At 31.6% G+C, this 25,982-nt stretch overlaps 1 protein-coding gene across 3 annotated transcripts in view; it reads right to left on the bottom strand.

Annotated features, from left to right (window-relative positions):
* LOC117118516 overlaps nt 1-25,982 on the bottom strand; it is a 52,022-nt gene that overhangs the window by 2,680 nt on the left and 23,360 nt on the right. For all 3 annotated transcript variants that reach the window (XM_033263140.1, XM_033263138.1, XM_033263139.1), the window contains 3 exons: nt 23,946-24,023; nt 21,840-21,982; nt 15,894-15,960 (listed from right to left, as the gene is read on the bottom strand). In XM_033263140.1, coding sequence (XP_033119031.1) covers nt 15,894-15,960; nt 21,840-21,982; nt 23,946-24,023 — 288 coding nt within the window. The remainder of the gene's footprint in view (nt 1-15,893; nt 15,961-21,839; nt 21,983-23,945; nt 24,024-25,982) is intronic.

The following is a 25,982-nucleotide window of genomic DNA, read 5'->3' as shown; positions in this document are numbered from 1 at the left end:
CCACTTTAGTGTAACATAATAGTATTTGTCTAAATTTATTCTATGTATTGTTTCCCTTACCATCCTCAGCAAAGAGATAGACATAATTTCCTTCTAACCTGCATTATATATGTTGATTATTTAAATCATTTTTTCAAGATTATCAAATTTTATTTGACAAAATCAAGACATGCCTAAATATGGTCATGATGACATCACATCAATACAAACATTGTGACTATATATGGACATACAACAACAGTTTTTTGTCAAAGAAAATTTGATAATCTGACAGTGCCTTTAGGCTGTTCTCCACTAGGCAAATGTATTTGCGTGAAACAAAAGTGTCAGTTCTCTTCCTGAGCTTTGATTGGTTGTACATATTTTCGCTTTGTAAAAGGTAGAAATAGTTTGAACTACTGATTTTGCTGAAGCGAAAACTCAGATAGAAACGTGAATGCACATGCGCATAAACTGACACTTTTGATTCCGATGAATAAATTTGCCTAGTGGAAAACAGCCTTTAGGGTTCATCTTTGCCAGAAAGAATGTCCTCAGTCTCCTATCTGTAGAATGGGTTACAGCTAATAATAAAAATAATTATAAAACACCAATAACAATACTATACGGAGAAAAATTAGGTAATAAAAAAAAATTAGGTTTCTGATGGGAATTTGAAATGGTACGAAATGAAATAGAAATACTGAGAAAACCAGAAATAATATAATATAGTACACTTATTGCATGAGTTGCATCCACAACCTTGGTATTAAAATTAACAGCAAGACACAGCTAAATACATTTTAAGTGAAACACCATTTATAAATTATTCTTAATTTTGTCGCAGCGAGTTTTCTCACTTAAACGCCGCAACGTCATTGTCATCGCCACCTTGAGATAAAGACAATAGCACATTTCTGATTGCATAATGGAACGCATGTTGTTATATAGGGGCATGCATCAATTGGGTTGCATACTATGGCAACAGACCATTAGCAATATCTCATTTGGTCTTTGTGCAAGACATTTCTGTGATTAGAGAGAGTTCGATGCCAGTACTGCAATAATAACTCACCGCTGTAATGATATGGAGCAAAATGCGATCAGCATTGTGAATATTATTTAACATTAACACAAAATGTTTATATTAATCATTGATCAAAATAATAATAATAATGAAATTATTGTTCAAAATAATTATAATAATGAAATTGAATATGAAAATAATGAAAGAAAAAAATAGCACTACACATGTTTTAGCTTAAAAGAGAACTAGCAAAATGATTTTTTGTTTTAGAGAGGATTTTTGATATGCCATTAATAATAGAATCAACCTTAAAATCGTTTTTTTGGCCTTTTTTTAATGAAGTTATAGGCAATTATATACGATTTTACTATGACGTCACTGGCGAAAGAGTAACAAAAGATCATGTAAATAGCGCCGCGTAGGGTATCCGCTGCGTACGATCTTTGCGTGTACGCTGTAACCATGGCTGTAAATTGTGATTGTTACAGCATGCACGCAATGATCGTACACGGCGGATATCCTACGCAATGGATACCCTACGCGGCACTATTTACACGGTCTTTTGTTACTTTTTCGCCAGTGACGTCATGGTAAAATCTTATATAATCATCTATAACTTCATAAAAAATAGCCAAAGAACGATTTTAAGGTTGATTCTATTATTAATGACATATCAAATATCCACTCTAGAACAAAAAATCATTTTGCTAGTTCTCTTTTAACATCAAATCAAATCTTTATTGTCCAAATATAACAAAGTGTATTTTTGGAAATTCATCATTAGACACAAACTGAAACCCTACCAACAAAAAACAAACTGCACAATCATTCTTAAACTACACAATCAAAAAGTCAGAAAAAAGAAACAAAGGCAAAAAATGACTAATTTACGATTGATTAAAAGATTTATAATTTCAATTTGAATTGAAAAAAATTGCAATGACAAAGCTACATGAAAGTAATAATACATAGCCACTATATACTACTACTATGAGGCCTAGTATACACATATCGTTTTGTGCAATCCTGTATCATTGTATAGCTAAAGTTACGTTTTGATCACCTGTTTATGGTTTTTATACTTATTTGTATTAAACAGGTTACACAATTTTCATGACTACGTAATGATTTCATGACAATAAAAATAATTAAATTTTTATGTTTGATTTTGCAATAGGTCTGGAAAGAAATATAATAGGCACCATAAATAGCCTATCAGAGGGCGGACTTTATTTACTGTATAAAGTATACATGAAAGCGAGAGCATTCCAGCGGATGCGATATACAACCTCAGAATTTGCCGAGTAATGAAGAACTTGTTGAGAAAATTGTATTCTCCTATGAGAAATAGTCTCTATTTCTCATTTTTTTTTCATCCTTTTGTTTAAAACTGAAGTTTATGCCAATATTTTCCCATGCTTTATAATAATTAGAGTAGTGCATATGCATTTTTTCTAAAAAAAAATATTCATTTTTTTAGTGCAATTTTGTTAGGAATGAGGCTTTAAGTACAGTATCACAAGTACTTCACAAGTTTTGTCTTATTAATGCTATTAGTATTATGGTCACGGTGCGGTATTGTACATGCTTAAGAGTAATAAATTCATGGTGTACTATGTCGCTTTCTGTTCATAAATTAAAAAACAGTTTTTAAAAACAACCAAATCAATCATTACTAAAATACTGTATTTCTAAAACTATAGGTGACTTTTGAAATAAGAAATCTCCATTACTTTGTATGCAAATATTCGCTACGATTACACTCATTGAATTCATAATGAATGTTATGAATAAATTAGAAATAATTTAAATGATATCTTTGTAGGTATGTATGTAGAAACTAATGGCTAAGCTTCATTAAGACAGGTTTTAGCTAAAGTATTCATATTAAAGCAACAAATACACTTAGTTCTTCCCATACAGAAGTAGACTTAAAAAGAGACAAATTTTGCTGTTTGTTTATGTACAGTACTGCAAAGTACAACCAGGTCGGAATTTGTAAACTACAATCAATGTACGTAATTGCCAAGTTTGTTTTTAAATTTCTGAACAGTTTTTGTGTAAGTGCTATTATCTGGATTAACAGAAATTACTATAATGTATTTTAATAATGTGAAGTAGTTTTATTTATATTACTGGGCATAATATAATTGGCGTAACATCTCAAGGCACATTATATTTTATAATTAATGACAATCGCACAAAAACAGAGGCAATCAAATACAAAGTGGAATCAAATGTGGTTTAAGGTGAACTGGAAATATCGGTTTTCAACCGCCTTTTTAAAATCCCCATCGGAGGTGATGGCGGATGGAGTCAGGAAAGAGTTCACCAGCTGAGGAGCTGCCATTCCAAGTGCTGTCTCATAGCACGTCTTGAGACACATTAAGTGTTTTATGTGCAATTTAACTGATGTAATAAACCGAATAACTTCTACGTTTTAGTAGGATGGAGAGCAACCTCTACGAGTGATGTACATGTGGCATATACAATAGCTTAATGAAAGCGTACATATTCTGCCGGAGTACGAAATGCCTGTCTAATAAACCGTACATTCCCTTAATTTTAGTTCTAGGTTAACAATCGGAGATTTATGGTTTGTGCACATATCAAGATATATCGATACAAATACTGTTTACTACAAGATGGCTCCTAAATCTCCACTTAAATTGCAAAATAGGATTTATAATCGGGGTCAACACACTAACAAACAACCTCAAACACTCTAATCACTATTAAATTGTGGATGAAACTGACAGAAACACCAGTCATCCGGCATGGAACACTGGAAGACAACTGAAGGAATGGAATTAATCTCTTTTCTTTGCCTCAAGCATTTTGGTGATGAATGAAAATTGAAAGCTCGTGGAACTCCTAATAAACTTACTAAAGATAATTTTCTTTAGATTCAGTAAAATGAATTTAAGTTTAAATGTACACAACTCAGTTTGTATTACAATCTCCAGTCCGATAAAATCTTATCAGCTGATGGAAAAAGTTAGTTGAATAAATATATTAAATGTATTACTGTAATATATTAAATGTATTAATGTAATCTATTGTACGTAGAAGGGTTGTGGACACATTTGTGTTAAGCCGTTTTGTTGCTGACACTATCCCTGGACCGTTTGGTGTCAAATAAATAAATGAAATACTACATAATATTATTTCTTTTAAAAGATTTTATACCACAATCATCACCAGAGCTGATTAATTGTACACATTCACATAGTCAGTTCCGTTGACTATGAAAATTTGTTGTGGAATATGTGTATGAACAAAAGTGTATATTTTTATATATTATCAATATGTGTGTGTATCTATATGTCTATTATATATGTATGTGTGGTACAACAAGTCCAAAAACCTGTACAATCTGGAGCACCAAACTGCCTCCACATTTGAAATATGCAGAAGGTGGATGGCTCTCAACTTGATATTAATGGATCGCTGTATAGAATAAGCTTTTCCTGCACAGCTGTTGAGGAATGCAATGCAAAACCACCTTCACTATCTTATTCCTATTTATGACTTTGATAAAAACAGACAATCAGACTTTAAATTAAATAAATACGAAGAGTGGAGAAATTTGAAGCCACAGACACGCCTGAAGGCAGACTACTAACAACAACAAAAGTATGTATTATAAGATAATATTATAATATATTATTTATAATATTTTGTTTTGATCCATAAATTTCTAGTGATGTGTACAAGACTAAAAATCAACAACCATTATTCGCTAAAACTTTAATTAAGAAATATACTGAAACTGTCATTAAAAATCAATCGGCTAACAATTTCAGACTAACTAAAATAATCACATTGAACATAAATGCTGCAAGAATAATAACAAATTTTGTTGTGCATGCATCACATCTGACTAAGTATATATATGCAGTATTTGCAATCGTAGTTGAATATAGATTCTCATTTTTTTTTCTTTCACATTCAACTTCAAATATACACTCAAAAACCAGTAAGGGACTTTGTTATATGCTCTATGGACTAAATCTGGTTTTGACACTTAAACCATAAGAAAAATTTCCCAATGAATAAAATAAATGAGTTGTACTGGGTAAAGACAACTTCATTTAGAAATAAAGAACTTTCTTTGAACAAGTTTAATCCATTTGTGAAAGTCTAATTAAGATAAACCTTTTTATAGCGATCTTAGAATGGTCAAGACCAGGACACCTACGACTTTGAATTGACAAAGATTGAAATTACAGTATGTTAAATATTCACAACATATATATAGACCAGCCTAGAAAATGCTAAAAAGTGTAATTTAAGAGGAAAAAATGTATGTTATTCAATAAATATTCTACGATTTGAAGGGGCATTTAAATAAAGTAAATAATTGGGAATATCTCAGGCATTTTAAGAGCTGGGGAAAAAGTTTCTGATTTTTTTTTAATTAAAAAAAAAATCACAATTTTGATTAGCTGTTCCCAATTATTTCTTCAAAGATCGCTTGGAATATTTATTTGAAATATATCATAATATGCGGTTGTTTCAGATATCAGAAAAATTTCTTTCTTTTGTATCATGGAGAGTGGGAGCGTATTTTAATGAAAACTGACAATAAAGTCTCATTGTTGAATTCATCGATACAAATAGAAGATCTATAAATAGCTGATGAAGCTCCTTTGATTGGTGCAAAAGCTTTTAGATATTACAGTTAGTCATAAAAGTACTTACTTCAATAAATATAGAATATTTATTTCCATTAATAAATCAAAACCAAAGATAGGCTTAAACCCTGCGTCAAGATAGGTTAAAAAATATGTGGATAAATTTATCACTGGCCGTATGCGACTGGTTCATTTCACTGACAAAGATTTTTCGTTTAGTATTATTCTCATTCGTTTGATTTGTAAAATAGACTTAGTTGACAACGGAAATTAACGTAAACCAGAGTGCGTTAATTTGCAATAAATTATTCACATGACCAAAACAAACATGTCCGGCTGGTCAGTTTAGCAACAACATTGGCATTAATATAATTTAAATAAAAATTTCAGAAAAAAATAATATTTACCAAACAAAAAATAATTGTAGGCTAACAGATTTACTGCATGAAAACATTTTTTTACGAAAAAACCCATACTGCCACAAGCAGAAGCAACCTTGATTACGCTAGCATGTATCGCGGTAACTACACAGTCATTTCATTGTCAAGTATGTACCAGTTTCTATTTGTCTGGTCGTCTTTGTTAAGTAAAATTTTGCACTGCACAGGCAGGCGTGGTTTAACGAAAAACGACCAGTTGAATACGGCCATTATCATTAGCCCTAACCATCTTCCACCTTATTGGAAAGTATTCCTCTTGTATTTGATATGAAAATTGAAAAGGTAGAATATTACTTCCATTAATAAACCAAGACAAAAAAAAAAAAAAAAATTACATTTAAACCTCCGCCAAGATAAAGTAAAAATATATTAAACAATTCATCATTCGTGTGACATTGAGCATATGCCTTAACTAATCAACTTTGACCTTTTGTGTTACACAGTAGCATGAGCGAATCAACACTACTGTAAGTTAAAAAAAAAAATTAATTCATAGTTTTTCTACAGAAGCATTCTATACATACAAGTATTTGAATTAAAGTGAAACAAAAAAATGACATGCTGGGAATATACATCTGTGATGATGCTATTTGATTGATAACAAATCAAAAACAGGCTTTCTATGTAATTAGCAATGCATGGCAGTGTAATTAAAAGATAAAAGAATCCTGTTCGATATAAAATTAAGCATTCTGATGAAAGATGTCATCAAGTTCATTTTAGCATTATCTATTAAAACAATCCATCAAATAATATTCAAATATACACAATGATATAGAGCGCTAGTAAAATATGTTAAAGAATACAAAGTATGTGCATATAGCTACAAGCAAGCTGGAGTTAAATTATCTGCATAGATAGCAAAGGGTAGTGTAATTACCAAAGATTCTTGGGAACATTCTATTTGATGGTACAACACAATCTACAGTTCTTAAATGTATAAATGAATGAATGAATGAATGAATTACAAATGAATGAATTACGAATAGATGGATGAAAGGATGAATAATAATTAAATGATGAATGAATGAATAAATATAATAATAATAATAACAATATTATTAATAATAATAATACAATATTATTATTAATAATAATAATAATAATAATAATAATAATTATAATAATAATAACAATATATAATATAATCTGTCTCTTATACACATCTAGATGTGTATAAGAGACAGAAGGAATCCTGTTCGATATAAAATTAAGCATTCTGATGAAAGATGTCATCAAGTTCATTTTAGCATTATCTATTAAAACAATCCATCAAATAATATTCAAATATACACAATGATATAGAGCGCTAGTAAAATATGTTAAAGAATACAAAGTATGTGCATATAGCTACAAGCAAGCTGGAGTTAAATTATCTGCATAGATAGCAAAGGGTAGTGTAATTACCAAAGATTCTTGGGAACATTCTATTTGATGGTACAACACAATCTACAGTTCTTAAATGTATAAATGAATGAATGAATGAATTACAAACGAATGAATTACGAATAGATGGATGAATGGATGAATAATAATTAAATGATGAATGAATGAATAAATATAATAATAATAATAACAATAACAATATTATTATTAATAATAATAATAATACAATATTATTAATAATAATAATAATAATAATAATAATAATAATAATAATAATAATAATAATAATAATAATAATAATAATAATAAATACAAGCCTCAATTACTTAGGAAAACACCAACAGGGGGATAAACTATTTAATGTTTCACCTAATTAAGAAAACAAATAAATATTAACAATATAAAATACTATTAACTTGATATATTTTAAATGAATAATGAAAAACAAATGATGGACACAAAAAAAAATGAACGATTAAAATGCATTATGAATGGATGGATGGATTAAGTGTAATAAATAATGAATAAAATATCACTGAATGACGAATAAATTAGGAATAAATGAATGGAAACAAAATAATCTATAATTTACACACACAAATTTGAAATAAAAATACCCATGCCCTCATACACATACAACATAATGGAAAATTATAGTAAAATATTCTTGGGCTAGTACTGTATTTATTTAGGCATGATTTTAGTGTATTGACTTTGACGGAGCGGTTAGCCTACCAGGTGGCATAGCAGATCCGTAACGGGGTCAGCAGTTTCAGTTCGGTCTCTAAGTCTGATGGCAGAATAATACTATTGCAAGAATTTCTTCTTTTTTTTTATAAGGTGCCATATTATTTTTTTTTAATATTTTAAAATCATAACTATTAATATTGTAATTATTTTGTTGTTATCAATATTATTATCACCCATCTTGATCTTAGTTTTAATGCTAATCATAATATATGAATGAGGATACTTACAATTTCAGTTTCCCTTAATGTTAACTTAGGTTTTATTTTTTAATGTTTTGAAGCCTTTATGAAATTAATACATTAGAGGCTACAGTAACTAGCAAGCGTGATCGTTTTGTATCAACACTATTGTAATTTTTTTCATTATCCTTTTTATTCTAATCTATAGATGAATATTAATTTTGAATTCCATTGAAATATCACGTATGATTTCACAAGACCGAAAAAAAAGTATTAACATTAACCCAATACCATATATTGACACAGATAGGCAAGGAAATATATATGATATTATCTTTTATAAGTTTTATAATTATTGAAAGGATGGTAATTGTAAAAATAGAAAAGACATCTGCAATCTAGATTATGAGACATAATAGTAGTCAACGAATTCAAAGAAAATCAATCAACACATGATCGTTTTAAGTTTTCTTCCTTTGTGTACCGGAGCAAATGATATTACTATCAATGACGTTGGCTAATACAGTAGTAATGAAGTTGGTAAAGGCTTACCAGGAAATGTCCTAGATTTTCATCCTGTAAAACTACTCTTTCACGTCTAATACATAACCTCAAATTCTGTGCAACGATTTAAAGTTATACGGTCTGTAGAAAAATCTGGGCGTAAAAATATGGGGTAAAAATTGCGGGTAAATTATGTGAGTAAAATCTGAGGAAATCTTTAAAATCATTTTAATAATAATATGTTAATATGTTAGACTTGCATGGAGATGGCCTGTAAGAGCTTAACAGTACATTATTACCCTCCCTCCCCCCACCCATTAGGTCAAACACATATGGAACATAGGGAGGATTCCAAAATGCTGCAGCTGTAATCAGTGCATTTTTTCCTGTTTAAACCTACCAGGTACCCACATATACTCCTAGGAGGAAGAGGGGAGGGGGGCAATGATAGGTAAAGTGCCTTGCCTAAGGACACAAGCAAAATGCACAGTAAAAGATTGGACCTTCGACTTTGGTGGAGAAGCAGAACCGAGCAAAACCAAACAAACAATGAATTTCTATTGAAATTAAACATAGAGTCATCAACTTTTAATGAGATGCACACTGAAACACTTTGCAATGTTTTACAGATTTTTTTGTACTACTAAACAGTATTTTCACTGGCTGACATAGAAATTCAAAATAGAGGGGCTCATGGGAAGGACTTTCAAAGATAGACGGTCTAAATCACTTCAGCATGCACCAACATGTTTAGGGCTGAGGAAAGAAAATTTATGATTTTAATTTTTTCCCCATTCTTTTTATAATTTTGAACAATTTAGGGGGAATCCCTCTTCCCTTGAATCCGCCACTTGATTTCAACATAAGAATTTGACAGGATAGAATCATGAATATTAATGAGTTCTCTTGTAAAATTTAATACCAAGTTACTGGAAAACATGCTTTGTCTCGTTTTCAACGCAACTGCGATGTTAAATTTTATTGTTTTCTGCCTAAAATTTTCAACTATTTCATCCCAATTTATTTCATAACTGATCATAATATAATAAGTAAATGCATACGAGAAAAAATTCAAACCTGGAGTTCCTTCCCCGTGGTGATAAATAGATGTACAGCATTACTTGATAACATCCTGATGATGACATACAGTAATTAATGTCGAAATATTGAATCCCAACACGATGGCTTATATAAGGGGGTATCATTTTCAATTAACTAAAAAACAGGCTCTTTACTGTTATCAAACCCTGCTTATACCCCAACAGAGTACATATAATGATTGTTGAAATTTTGAGATCATTATATTTTTTATATTTTCACAAAATAATAAAATAATTTTGAATATTTATATAGCACATAATGTAAAAAGAAAAAAAAAATGCACTGATTACTCCTTACCCTATAGTTTGTTTTGTACTCTTGTGAAAATAATAAAATCAATAGATAACCCAGAAGAGCAAATTCTTATAACACAAATTTTTGCCATATTGTGAAAACAGCATTGGATGGGGGTTTTAAATTGTTGGTAATTAATATTGTACCATATTTTTAATGGGTACACTTAAAATAATTAATGTGTTTTGTATAAAAATTATTGAACGGTAAACACTATCAAATATCTTAATTAACATGTTTGTAATGACCAACAATTTCGGTTCATTAGTTACGACCTTCTTGTACTAACCATTTTCTCCAAACGATAAAAAAATTCACCTTATAAAAAATATATTTTCAATAGAAATGACCTTTCTGCATTAGTTAACTACTGCTTCAATAGCAACAGAATGCGCGTTGCATTGTTTGTGCACGATAACGTGCGTAAACAGCATTGTACAAGTCAGATATGACCTCGTTGCATCTTTAAAAGAGCCAATTAGGACACATAAGACCTTTTAAAATTATTATCTTGACTTTGTTTAATTATATGTCAGGTCTCGATAATATAAGCAAATCAACACAATTCTTTATTAAATTCTGCATAAAATCTGAATTTTGCAACAAACTGAGTTTACAACCTTGTCAATATTAATTTTTTTTTATATATATAATATTTTAACCCTTCCAGCTAAACATAGAAGGTCACCTGATATACAGCATCTAGCCATTTATATGAATTAATGTGATGCACTAAGGTCTTGTTAGACTTAAGCTATATCCACAGTATCAAATTTAATGTGAAAAATACCTGTGATTTGGATATGATATGACATCATCATGATCATATAGGGATTTGATATGACATCATCATGCCCAAATATGGGAAATTCAAACACATTTGTCACATAAACTTGACAGTGAATAGAGCTTTAGGAAATAGAGTTGTTTAACTAGTCATCAGAAAAAAATCCTGAAGTCTATCACAAGATTTGAACCCTGAACCTTAATCTCTGTCAACACTATTAAAATTTATGTGACTAATGTCCATATTTGGGTGTAATATGACATCATCAAGCCCATATATGGGTACATCACACACATTTGTCACATAACTGAACAGTGCATTATTATAGAGCTTTTAGGAAATAGAGTTGTTTCTAGTCTTCAAAAAAAAATCCTGCTGTCTCACAAGATTTGAAATCTTTGTCCACACTATTAAATTTTATGTCACAAAAAACTGTGATATGCCCATATATGGGTTTAATATGACATCATCATGCCCATATATGGGTACATCACACAAATTTGTCACATAAATTGACAGTATGTACCTATGCCTTTAAGGAAATAGAGTTGTTTGTAGTCATAAAACAATTCCTGGTGCCTCACAATATTTAAACCCTGAACCTCGCTCTGTCCACACTTTATCACATTTTATGTGACAAAAAAAATTGTGATATGTTCATGGTCATGATGTGATGTCATCATGACCATATTTAGACATGTAACATGCTTTTGTCATGAATATAAAATTTGATTGTGTGGACAGGGCTCTAAGCTCTGTCCACACTTTAAAATTTTATGAGAGAAAAAAAATGTGATATGTCCATATTTGGGTGTAATATAATTCAACATGCCATATAATATAGGCACATAACACAAATTTGTCGCATAAATTTATAGTGTCGACAAAGCTTCAGAATTGGAAAGCAACTCTTAAATCTACAGAAAGAAGTGATTGTTATAGCAGCTTTTTTTTTAGTGGAGCTGTATGATGGTGGTTAAGACTGATGCCTACATTTAAACCCAATGTACTGGGTTCAAATCCTATAAAAATTTAAATAACAATTGGTTTCACTTTTTAATGGTCTGTCCACACTGTTTTCTGTGACAAATATGATTTGCGTATATACAGTATGTGCATGATATGATATCATGATCAAACCTAAATATGGTAAAATGAATTTGTCAAATATTAAAATTTGAGTGTGGACAAAAATTAAGCTTTACTGTAGGCTGGTAATTAACCTCTTTATATAGCACACTTGGATCCAAAAGTAGTGTGCAAGGGATTTAGAGTGGCACCAGGCCGTCCTCGGCCCCCTCCCCTTTTGGAAAGTACAAAAAAAAGAAAAAATTGATCACCCAAAATGCCTCTGACATTATTTTCGGGTGTCTGGAACACAGAAATGTCCGGCCCCCTTTTTTTGACATCTCTGGCTCCACCCCTGGTATGCTTCAAACAGGTACCTTGGTTTAAATAAGAACTATCATAATAATGTAGATGGTTACAACTGGCAGGGTAATATTACACAAGGTTCTACATGTCACTTTCTTGATCTCAACTTGGTGTACAAATCTTCACATACTGTATTGGTTTGCAAAAATTGAGACAATTAGTACAGTACATGAAGTCCTATTAAAATTAAACTTAATTTATATACACATTTTCTAAAATGTGTCTTCTGGATAATAGTACAGAATGTGTACAAGAATACATGTAGCATTATTCTCCAAGCTTTTTTTCTGCTATATCTGCCGTGGTCTAATTGTGCAAAAACTATAGAGGTCAGTCTACACGACCTACTTAAACATAGAAAACAACTATTCTGGTTACTGGGGTAGTTGGCAATAGTAGTTTACAGTATGCTCAATCACTGAGTCTTGGCCAATTACCGCATTGTTCATCATCATTAATATCATCACAATGTCTGCATAAAAATTACTATTATCAACTATTATCAACATTGTCCTCAACAATCATCATAATCATACTGTACAAGCTAGTCCAAAGCGCTTTGAGACTCCTGTATAATAAAATCAAACTACATTACATTACATTAATCATTAATCATCATCAGTAAAATCATCAAGCCTCATCATTAATTATCACTGTCATCATGAATAACTCTCACTGTCATTATCATTTATCATCATTATCAATCAATTAATCAAAATCACAATATCAATAATCAATTATTATCAACATCATTTATTATCAACATCATAACTATCATCAACCATCATCATTATCCTCAAAATCGCTGTAATTAATGTAAATTACCAATCATCATCAGAAACACCATCAAACATCATTAATCATCACGGTCATCAATAACTCTCACTGTCATCATCATTAATCATCATCATCAATCAATCAATCAAAATCCAATATCAATAATCAATTATTATCAACATCATCACTATTATCATCATCATAACTATCATCAACCATCATCATCATCCTCAAAATCGCTGTTATTAATGTAATTACCAATCATCATCAGAAACACCATCAAACATCATTAATCATCACAGTCATCATCAATAACTCTCACTGTCATCATCATTAATCATCATCAATAATTATCAATCATTCAAAATCAAATATCAATAATCAACTATTATCAACATATTCATCATCATTATTATAGTCATCATAACTATCATTAACCATCATCATCTTCAATAATCATCATAATCATCAATCATCACTAGTAACACCATCAAACATCATCATCAATAATTTATCACTGACATTATCAATAACTATCACTGTCACCATTTAATAAGCATCAACAATATTTAACAATCATTCAAAATCAATAATCAACTATTATCAAATCATTATCATAATTATAAACATAATGAATCATTATCATTATCATCATCAATCATCATCATTTATCCAAAATGATCATGACTACTCTAATAATAATAGTAATTTAATATAACAAAATGGCTCTGTCCTTTACAAACACTGCTGCTGCTTTTTTTTATACCTTGTTTAGTGAACCCGCCGACTGCAAATACTGATGATTTCGAATAAAAACAAAATTTTATTTTTGGCCAATTAGCGCACCCGCAACTATGTAACAGTGGACATTTTGGAAAAAAGTTTTCCTTTATTTTTATTGTTGCCTTGAAATCTCCAAATATAAGATATGTATATGCTTCTTAATTATATAAATTTGAAGCAGTTAACCATCCTATTTGACATTCACCAATAAAATTGTATTTTTTTTTCTCTCTTCCATCTGGATGATTTTGGCAAAACTATTTGCTAAATGAGAAAACAAAATATTATTTTCATTTTTATTCCACCCTCATCCGATAAACTTTAAAAAAACATAAGTACGCGAAACAAGGAATTAAAAGAGTCTTGTCTAATAACATTCTCCTTGGTCATCATCAATATCATTATATCCAATTTAAAACCAGAGGTATGCATTTAATTCCCAGTTCTCAATCTATACAAGAACACTGAACCAATCTATCTACTAATCAACAAATCAATCAAGCTATAATGAGTCAGATGTTTTTTTTTTATGATGACTCATGCAAAATAACAAATTTCAAAATTCATATTAGGTACTCATTTAAAATGTTAGGCAAATAATCATAAATAATGTAAGGAGAAGGACAAAATTAGTGAAACCAGCTTTGGACTTAACTCCACAACCTTTCAGATTATAAGCAAAAGAGCTTACCACTCAACCCATAGATATTATAGGATATTTCTATAGTGCGATAACGTGACCCAATAGACCTTTCTGAAGTATCAATCAAATTTAAGGAATATGTGCGCATCTCTCAAATACACATATTGTCCCACAAATGCACATGTTTGCGTATATTGCACCTTTGCATCTTTCAGAAGAGTAAGGGGGTTACTTCGATGTTATGGTTCGTTTCAGCCCCTGTCGTTGTAGAATGATGTGAACATGTATCTACCATGAAACGCCTCTTTACGGCTGTTAGGTAGTCACGGAACCACACCCATACGCAATTCAGCACAACTGTTATGGGTTATATTCCTACCTTTACCTTTACCTTTATGTTTTTTATACACCTTTGTTTTGTGGGACCTTAGCAACAATATCTAAGGGGCGGGGCTTAGTGGAAAGGTCAATTCAGATTCACTCATCCATGACCATCCTACTTTAAATCTGTATAAAGTAAATAACAGCAGCACTTTTGAGACTAACAACTATATAATTTATTCTCTGCTTTAGTCCACACAGTGGACTTCATCAGGAGACTGCATCAGGAGACTGTACAAATGGGATAAGAAACAACTATAATATACAACTGAAATAATGGGGGCGGTCCTAAAACAACAAAGAATCGTGTTCAAAGCAAGTACATGTCTGCCGAAATAAGCAATCTAAATAAACAGTATTAAAAGAACAAAAGATCAATGATAAGAAACTGTGGGAAATAGCATACAGAATAAGTCTATGCCTTTAAATCTGCACACCGTGAATTGTAACTACGGTAAATTCATCTTTAAAAAATTCAGAGAATGATATTTGCATTTGCAGACAACAAACAAGTGATTGTACTATTGTAAGTCTATAAGCCAGACACTCACTATGGCCGAAGGTTGTCGGCCGACGTGATTCTAGGGAGGACACCACGTCACAACGCAAACATTTTTTTTTTAATGACGATCTGTGCACACTGCCACCGACATTCAGTGGATGGTGTCGCATCATCTAGCGTTCACAAGAAGCGGAGTTGGATTTGGTGTACGATTTCGCACAATGTAGTGAGTGCTTGACTTTTCTGTTGTTGCAAATCAAAAGCTCTCTATTGCAGTCATCACACTTACCTCAGCCTCAGCATTTGCATAGAAGACGTAGCAGATAAAATTCTTTGATATTGTACAAGAAGTGTCACTGAAGAGAAAAAAAAAAAGAATTTAAAAAACATAATAATATTTGCACTGTATTGTAAACCAAACCAATTACGAATGTCTTTTGGCAAAAAAAACCACAATATTGATGTTGTTTCCCTCTACCCAGCAGTATTAACGGCTACCTGAGGGTGTATGTTAAATGCTAATACGATGATTACTGGCTTCAGCACTATGGATTACGTCTCCTCCGGGGAGCTAAGTATGTGTTGCAAGTGTTCGATCCAATTACTGGAGTAATAAGGTGACGCACGGAGAGCTGGTCATACCATTAACCACTACATTGACATAAATATACACATACTCTACAATATATTTCCAACCAATATATTTAACATATATTTTAATAGTGGGAGAATGTTTTAGCACTAATGTACTTTATACATTTATATAAAATATATGTATTTCAAATAGTAAGTAAAAATAAATGATTTAAAGAAAAATAATAAAAATACTGATTATGAATGAGATAACAAATTTGCCAAACAGGCACATATGGGTAACATTTCCTGATGTGGGAGGGGGAAAAATATTCGCTGATATGGGGGACCAATGTTTTTGACAAATTGTAAACATCCACCTTAGCTCCACCATGGTTAAGAACAGCCACCTCTAGATACCTGAATATGGTGCTAATAGGAAACACAAAAATGACTGATTCTCCTACCTACAGGGTTTTGTTACCCCCTGTGGCGGACTGCTATAAAACGGTCTTAACTCCTCAAATAAAGCCGGCTTTATCACTTGGACCATCTTACTAAAGTCACTCTGCTTTTATTGCTATAAAACGGTCTTTGCTTAGACCGCTTTGAGTATTAAAACGCGAACAAGAACTCCTTGGTAACATAAAATTTAGGGCACTGTTACGCTTGCTCAAAACATGAATAATTTATTAAAATGAACGTAAATAAACTTAGACCGATTTTTATAGACGATGAGAAGCTTGCGGAATACTCGTAGTTCGATTCATAAGCTTTGACGATCTAGCCCAAGGTCTATTACCTGTAACGCCATGATGAAAATGATTTAAGACCATTTTAAGCCTCCTCCGAGTAGGATTTAAAATTTAAGACATCTAACTTGTTAGACCGCGGTATAGCATGGTCTTTAATCATAGACCAGTAGCGATATCACAATTAAAGTCAGCTAAGCGTTAAGTCCGTCTAAAGACTGCTTATAGCAGTCCGCCCCAGAACTAACTGCTGATATTACCACTATGTTGGTCACATGCAAGGAAAAGCTAAAAGTTGATCCCATTCAATATTCAGGGGGAGGGGGGTTACCTCCACCCTAATGTGTTGCCAATGAGTTTGAACAATGCTAGAGTGGCAGGTGGGTCTTGTAAACACCTGAAGACCCGCTGCTGGTGCCGCCACTACTATACTTTGGCTACCAAGGAAAATCTTTAAAAAAAAAATTAAATTATTGATCACTTTGAAAATTCAGGGTGATCTCACAGTGACCCTAAATATCTGCTGTCAGTGAATTTAAAAAACACTAGAGTGGCAGTCAACCCAAAGAGCACCAGTTCTGTTAAGAATCAAAATGGCTCAATTGGTAAGAATAAGAGTTCTGTTACTTATGTCACATCTGCTTGGATCATAAAGTAATAAACCTAATGACCCATGTTATACTTTTATGCTTTACTTTTTTTACTTGAGATATGAAAAATGAGAGAGTCCGGATAATTAATAAAAAGAAAGCAAACGCAATACAGCCAGGAGGCCCGTTAGCATTTCACCCGTGACCTAAAAAAAAAGCTAAAACGAATCGTTCATTTTCAACTTGCCACATATCTTGAAAGCTTTGAACATTTTTCTTGCCTTTAGTCAGGTTTTCATAGCCATCATTTAACTGATCTCTCTTAAAATATATCTAATAGATCATATAAACAGACACACTGCTAAGGGCTTTTACACTGACTGTTACTTCATGACATACACAAATCATTTGATTGCATAAATCATGACAAAACGTGCAAGAAAATGAGCGGCTTGGTATTAGGCAAGATCACCGGTTTAAGTCCTACTTAAACCGGTACAGACAGTAAGAATTATCAAGTTGGTGTCTCAGATATAATGGAGGTAATCTGTAGGTTACCATATAGTTAGCATCTACTCGACTCCTGTTTTTGTGTTATGCGAGTGCATGTTATGCACGCGAGTATTAGATCTCTCTGCTGATAGCATGCTGATGACAACTGCTTTTTGCATTGATCACACCACTATCTGCAAGGCTCTGGCAAAATATTTCTAGCTACAATTCATCTCTTTACACAGAAATACTAAATTTACTACTGTAATTTGGCCCATAAATGCTTTGGAGACCACAATAAATGTGATTGTTATCAGAGAGTAATGAATGGAAAGAAAGCACATTCAAGTTTGTAAATAAATCACTCGCCTATTTACACCACAGAAGTTGCCATCCTTGCTAAAGAATTGTGCCCTCTGTGCCCCGAAATGTGCCTGCATTCAAAATTAATGGCATTCGTTTCTAAAAAAGTTGGATACAAGGGCGTATCATTCATTTATGCTCAGAACAAGCATACAGTACTTTTGCTCTCATTCCTTTCTATATTTTTTTATGTTACTACAGTAATGTATGTGCAGTAGATACATGGGCCATGAGCTTGATTAGACTATAAATGGAGATGCTATTGTCTGCAAGAATTAAATTTTCATATTTATACGCAATGTTGCATATTTAGTATCCCCCATCAAGAACATTAAGGATTCTCTTTCCTTGAGACATAATAAATTATGAATCCCCTCTCGAAGAAACCCTTGGCCATTTGTCGGACTACAGCATGTGTAATAGCAGAAATATCTCCACTAGTCTCCCAGTAAATACAAGGTCCTTGAGCTTGATTAGACTATAAATGGAGATGCTATTGTCTGCAAGAATTCAATTTTCATATTTATACACATTGTTGCACGATCCACATCAAGAAGAACATTAAGGATTCTTCTCCCTTAAGCATAATAAATTATGAATCCCCTCTTGGAGAAACCTTTGGCTATTTGTCTTTCCAAAATGGTAGTAAAAAGTAAAAATACCATAAAAATTCTAATAAAAATCCTGGGTCCTATTCCATTGTTTTGATTTTAGGATGGGTAACATGGGTTATTAATAGCGTACTGGATCACTATTATTCGGCATAAATTGGGCTTTGAAAAATAATAACCCAGTATGCTTCTTGAGCTGACAACATACACAAATAACTATAAATGTTTAGATTGTTGATTGCTTTTTATTATACAGTACTCAAAACGATTGCCTACAATAGGCAGTCTCATTATTAATAGACTTTGTAAAACAATCATTTTTAAAACCACCTGCAAGGTAAAATGTTGATTTGACTCCCGATAGACCTCAGAGTGTCAATCGAAATTTAACAATCAGAACAGGGCTAGAAATACAAGCGTGTTTCACAGGCACACATGTTGTCCAACAATATCCAAGGGTCAGGGCTTAGGAGAAAAATCCAATGTAGGCCTATTTAAAATGTGTATGAAGTTTTGGCTTTCCAATGGTAACCTCACTGGGTTAAGTCTATTACATTAGTGGGTCAATAAACAACTTTTGAAGGTGGGTTACTTTAGAGCATGTGTTGCAGATTACTGTGTTTCTATTACAAGTACTTATAAATATACTTATATTTTAAGCCTAATCTAAAATGGCATTAAAAATTGTTTGAATTAGATAAAATTCGACTTACAGATCGTTAATTAATGGAAAACACAGCAATTTAGCATGTGAAATAAAATCGACTTAGAAATTATTCGAGTTACGCAAAGTCGACTTAGGCAAGTTTAACCGTATACAGTAAATAAAAAATGCAAACAAAGAGGACCAGCCAACAATATTATTGCCTCCACAAAAGAGAAACGTGTTTGTATGGAATGAAAGTCATACATGCACTTTAAGATTCTCAATGGCAAGAGGATACAAGAAAGAAGCAAGGGAAAAAATTGATAAGATGAGGTATGATAAAACTAGATTACCTCTTTTGGCCACTCATCATATACTATATTATATAATATTATTCCACAATTTATATAATTAATCAAGGTTGATAGATTTTTTTCATCCCTATGGCACCAGAGGCATTGATTTTAAATTTATATGATTATGTTACCTGCAAATACTTCCCCTTTTAATAACATTTTGCTTTAGAATCAATTTCCTACAATTTAAATGCAATAAAATTGCACTGACATTGAGGGTTCCAAAGGGGACATGTGAAGGCTTAATCCTGTACTGCAAAACCACCATTCATGAGCTTTCAGAAGGCAAGAAAATGTATACTGCAATTGAGTCATGAAGGTGTACATTGAAAATTCTATACGAAGGCTTTTTTTAAGAATATAAGAATATGAGATGATGTGATTCTACAGCCCTAGCTAGTAATTATGTTTGATTTTGTAAGATTAGAGGCAAATTAGTTGCAGTAAACTAATAAAGAAGACTTGATGTCTCCAAAGAATATGTAAAATAAAATTAACTGAAAGTATTAAAAATGAGTGTTGTCTTCAAAATATTAATGTGTGTCTACCAGCCTTATTAATCAGTAAAGGTAATCATGAACAGGAAAAACAAAACCATGACAACTAGTAATATAACAATTTTAATAATAATATTAATAAGAATAATAATTAATAATATTAATATTCAAAGAAGATTTGATTTGCATCAGGAGATTTAATAGGAACGATGTCTTGCCCTATCTGATGTGTTATCCATACTGAATACTGAATTTTTTTTTAAACCCACAACTTCAAGGCTAGTTATCTGGAATTTGTAGATTGAATTCCCACCTGAATAAAAAATGGGAAAATACTGAATAATCAGTACGATAACATGTCAGGCTAGGCCAAAAAATAATTTCTAATAATATAAAACATTAAAGTAATAGATAATGCGAATAACAGTAATGACAAGGATAACATAAAGATAATATTAGAATATTAACAATAATCAATCAATTAAAATATGTATAAAGCGTCTAATATCTGCAAAGTGACAATAACAACATTTTTTATCAATAATTACCACTATTAAAACAACAATAATGGTAATAAAACAGCAATAGAAGTGGCAACAATTATGATGATAATAATGATGATGATGATAACCCAGTCAATAACAATGAATCATATATGTAGAAAACTACTCTTTAAAAGGCATTAGGTAATTATATCCCTGGTCAGTGGATACATAAACAGTCACACACTATTTACAACCCTCCGCGACTCCCTGGGGGAGTAATGTTAGCCATGATGCTATTTCTGTATCAGACACAATCTCATTCCGAAATCATACAAATCCTATGAGGCACCTATAAATACACCTACTCACGGATGGAGAAATAGACAAACACAGAAACAGTATCCAACAGAGATAACCAATAAACAGTTCTCCACAGACATAGCAACATATACACACACTGTGAAATATGGCCAGAAATTTGTAATATATTACCGTACACTACTGACATTCCTTTTTCATATGTTATTAGCTACGACTTTCTCAGTAACACTTGAAGTAGGGAAAATCTGTATGTTTTATGTGTTATGTTTATAGGTTTGTTCACCTTGCAAATGACAAGAATTTTGACACGGAAAAGTTTCAGATGACAGGTGCTACAGTAAAATCTCTGAATAAAATGTTTGTCTTGATCAACCTATTTCGATCTTTGTGTCACAATTTATATTCAAGATTACTCAGGTTAAAAGGAAGGAATCGTTTTTTATCCTATCCAGCAAAAGGGAAGATTTTAACTAAATTGATAGTCTGAACCACATGGCGCTTCCCTGGATTTTGGATCCGCGACTGTAGAAACAATAAAAGACTACTAACCCAGCAACATAAGCAAAGTAGTTGACAGCATCGAGTCGCCGACCACATGATGAGATTTCAGGGTAAGAATGTTGGAAAATGATGTCACCATTTTCAGGTGACATTATTGCAACTTTTGTTTCACCAAGGTGAAGTGATACAGGCTGAAAAAAAAAGAAAAAAGTTTGACTATTAATCATACGTTCACTGAATAGCAACATTTTCTTTTTATATTAGAGTTGAGCAGTTGGCTGAGAGGTACTGATCCTGCCTGCTGTTAAGTTGGGTGGTGTTGAACTGACGCTGCCGTGTGTACCCTGGGGCCCAGCCCAAATTTCCAATTTTCAATTAGAATGAAGAACAATAAAAAACTATTATTATTATTGTTATTGTTATTGTTATTGTTATTGTTATTGTTATTATTATTATTATTATTATTATTATTATTGTTATTATTATTATTATTATTATTATTATTATTAAAAGGGGTCTTTAGCTCTGCCCAAAACATCAAATTTTATTTGACTTAAAACTTTCGTACACCCATATATAGTCATGATTTGCCTATATATGGTCATGGTGTGGTGTTATCATGACAAAATTTAGGAATGTCGCATGTTTTTGTGAAATCAAATTTGATAGTCTGGACAGGACTTTAACCAGCACAAAGCTGACTGAAAGAGGCCCTCTATTGACATCACAATAATACAACCATTAAAATCAAATGATCAATAAACGAGAACACTATGGCCGCAATAATTCTAGTTGTGGTAAAGGAGAGAATTGAATAGCACAAAGCTGAGTGGAAGAGGCCCTCTATTGACAGCACAATAATACAACAAATTACAAAGAGACAAACATGCAAATCAAATGATTAATAATCAAGAACACTATGGCCACAGACTAATAGAAGACCATTATTAACTAGGTTTGAGTGATAATTCTAGTTGTGGTAAAGGAAGGCAATTAAATGTAAAAACTTAACAGAAATCATTGATGCTGCTATCATAATAATAATAATAACCACCCACTTCACAATTACATAAGTTTTAGCAGATCCGGCACAATTGTTACCTCATTAGCAAAAACAGACACACAAAACTCATTCAGTCCTAGTGGAATTTGTTAAACGATAGATTTGTTAGTTTTTTGCTCTATTTACTTTTTTCATATGCTTTGTATCTTATTCAGTATATTCGTATTTTTATCTATTGTACCAGGAAAGCAAATTTCATATTGTATTTATTACTGTATATAACCAATAAGAAGAAACTGAACTTGAATTATGAAAGAATGAGAGCGAGTTCAGAGAAAAGTGTTCAATTAAGAAATGTTGCTTCATTTTTTTTAAGATTTTAGGTTTGGTGCCAAATTTTTTAGAAGATATGTATCTTTTCTGTTGCCGCTTCTAATAAATAATTGACAACCTCATCATTCTTGTCATCATAACATTAATCATCATGTCATGTGTTTCCAATTACCACACATTTTCTATTATCTCTTGATATTGTAAACTACTTCTGTAATAACAAATTCATGATTGGCATCTGTAAAGTAACATTTTAATAATAGACCGATTCGGTGATGTTTGTTTACAGCCGGTCATGTGACATAACTTAGGTATACCAAAGAAAACATTTAAGTGCGATCAGTGTGAGAGTATAGAAAAAACTTGAGAAATAATTGGCAATGAAGGGAAGGAAATACAATTGTTGAAGATAGTGTTTATTTACTTATCCTGAGTTCTCCTATTGTATGCTTTTAAATTTATGAAATCCTTCGTAAAACTTAGCTAGTCTTAAAATCGTAGCTTAGCTCGCAGGTTGAAAACCCTCGTGCATACCTATAAACAGGCGGTAGATGTGCAGGGCCCTTGGCATAACATTTGTCGAAAAACCTTAATGTTTGCGGCCATTATCCTTTAGAGCATTAGCAAACTATTAATGCAAAATTCTCACTTTCAATTTTCAATCAGTTTGGTTGAGAATTATGATGCTTTTAAGCAATAACAAGGGATGGCCGCAATAGCAATCTCCATGTAGAACACCGCTGTCGAAGTCCATTGTTTACATCCACCACCCAGGTTAGGTCACGTGATGCCCTTCATCGATTTGGTCTGTTGCTTACCTTAAACTTATCTTCATTTGTCCCACTAACTTCCATAACTTTACTAATTGCACTTTCTATTATATAAGTACCACCATCCTGTAAAGATGAATAGGATGTGATTAATTTTTTAAAATGTTCAAAGAATAAAATACAGAATCAATATGGCTTCTCTTAGTCTTTTTGAAATGTGCATGATATCACATTATCTTAATGTAATCAGTGAAGCACTTAGTTTTATTATAAACTTCATTGCTTGATTGTAAATTGAAAACACAAAATTGAGGTTAAGTCATTTTTTTTTTTATTTGAAACATTTATTTTTTCATTTGAATTCATGTATACAAAATATGAAACATATTTGTGGCAAAGACAAGCCAAACCAGTCACTCGTCGCAAATCGTGTTTCAAAGGAAATGGCAAAAACACGCTGGAATGTCAAATTTTAAAAAATCTATTTTATTGCACAAAACGAACCTTTATATATCTATACATCATTCTATGCTGTTATTTTCCCCATTTTCAATGTTAAAACAATACTTTTTAAGGATTTGAAAATAGTTTCTGCATGAGAAATGCCTGAAATCATAAACTTTGAAGGCTGATTTCTCATATATTGTTCTTTAAACAGTTGTAAGTTTAAACGCTTGTAACTTCATAAGGAAATGTCTGATTTGAATGATTTTTTTAACCATTTTATAGCTATTATTTTACTCTCTAACACTGTATTAATAACTCAAAATTGATTTTTGCGACGAGTGACTGGTTTGGCTTGTCTTTGCCACATTTGAGAAAATTTTTTTTTTTTTTTAAGTGGGAAATAAGAAAAAGCAAAGGAAGAAGGCAATTGCCCGGGAATATTTGAAATAAAATCTTGTGATGGGCCAGCCAATAAAAAAATAAATGAGACCAGAATACAGACAAGACGGGACAAAACAAAATCACAGGGGAAAAAAACAAAAACAAAAACCAAAGGACAAAAACTCAAAAATGAGAAGACAATTTGTTGGAGATGGTATTAAAGTGTAAGATAATTATTTAATACTTGGAAAGTGTTTTTTTCATGGTGTGAAAAGTTTGTGTTTAGAATATGAATTAGTAATTGATCAAGGTAAATTATTCCATAATTTCTGACCAGGAAATCTTACATTGTGTTGAAAGTAATTAGTTTTGTGGGGAAGTCACTAATATTTAATGGCCTGTCATTGTAATGTTTGAAATGGAATGTATCAATTTTATTGTATGAAATGAATTGGGGGAAAAAAGAACATTAATAAAAACAAGATAGAAAATACTAATTAATAATATAACATTATAAAGTTAAAGTTATTAAATTCATGTTACAGTATAAGGAATGCATCAAGAATTTTATTATTATATGATACAAGATAGAAAATAAGTATATATGAAATTTATAAAACATAAGATAAGATAAGATAAACTTTATTGTCATATTCCAAACAAGTGAATTATGAAATTACAATATTGACGCTTGATAAATAATAGAAAAACAACAAACTTCTAACTACTAAGATGTCAGTAATTACATAAAAATAAGGAACAGAGCTCTTTAAAAATTGATGTCATAAGAACTGCTATACCACAAATCAACTAAAAAAATCTACATTCCAAAGTTAAGGTATTCTAAGTACAGATATAGATACTGTTTATTTCACTATTAAGCTTGTATAAATAATAGTATGGCATTTATTGTGATATCAAGGGGGATGTACTTATGGGTGGGCAGAGCTTCTCAGAGTTTTCCACCCAGTCTAAAGCCAATTTCATGGCCCTCCACTCATCTTTATTAACCTACTATTCCATCCTTAAAATCCACTCATATTATTTAGAGTTTATTAATGTTATCTCCTACACACCCTTAAAATGTATATCACCCACCCTTAGTTTTCTACAGCTACAACACTGAATATAGTTAAAAACTAGAAATTGCAAATTGCAAGTGAAGTGCTGTGAAGTACAACTGCATATAAATGTTCTTCGAACAAAATTATTTATGCGAGTCAAGTGAAAATAATGAATAATAAAAATATAACAAAT

Source organism: Anneissia japonica, unplaced genomic scaffold, assembly GCF_011630105.1.
Source record: "Anneissia japonica isolate Jap-2015-1 unplaced genomic scaffold, ASM1163010v1 scaffold287869_len1821871_cov162, whole genome shotgun sequence".
Taxonomy (NCBI): domain Eukaryota; kingdom Metazoa; phylum Echinodermata; class Crinoidea; order Comatulida; family Comatulidae; genus Anneissia; species Anneissia japonica.
Note: the sequence above shows the minus strand (reverse complement) of the source record. Positions and strands in the feature narration are given on the sequence as shown.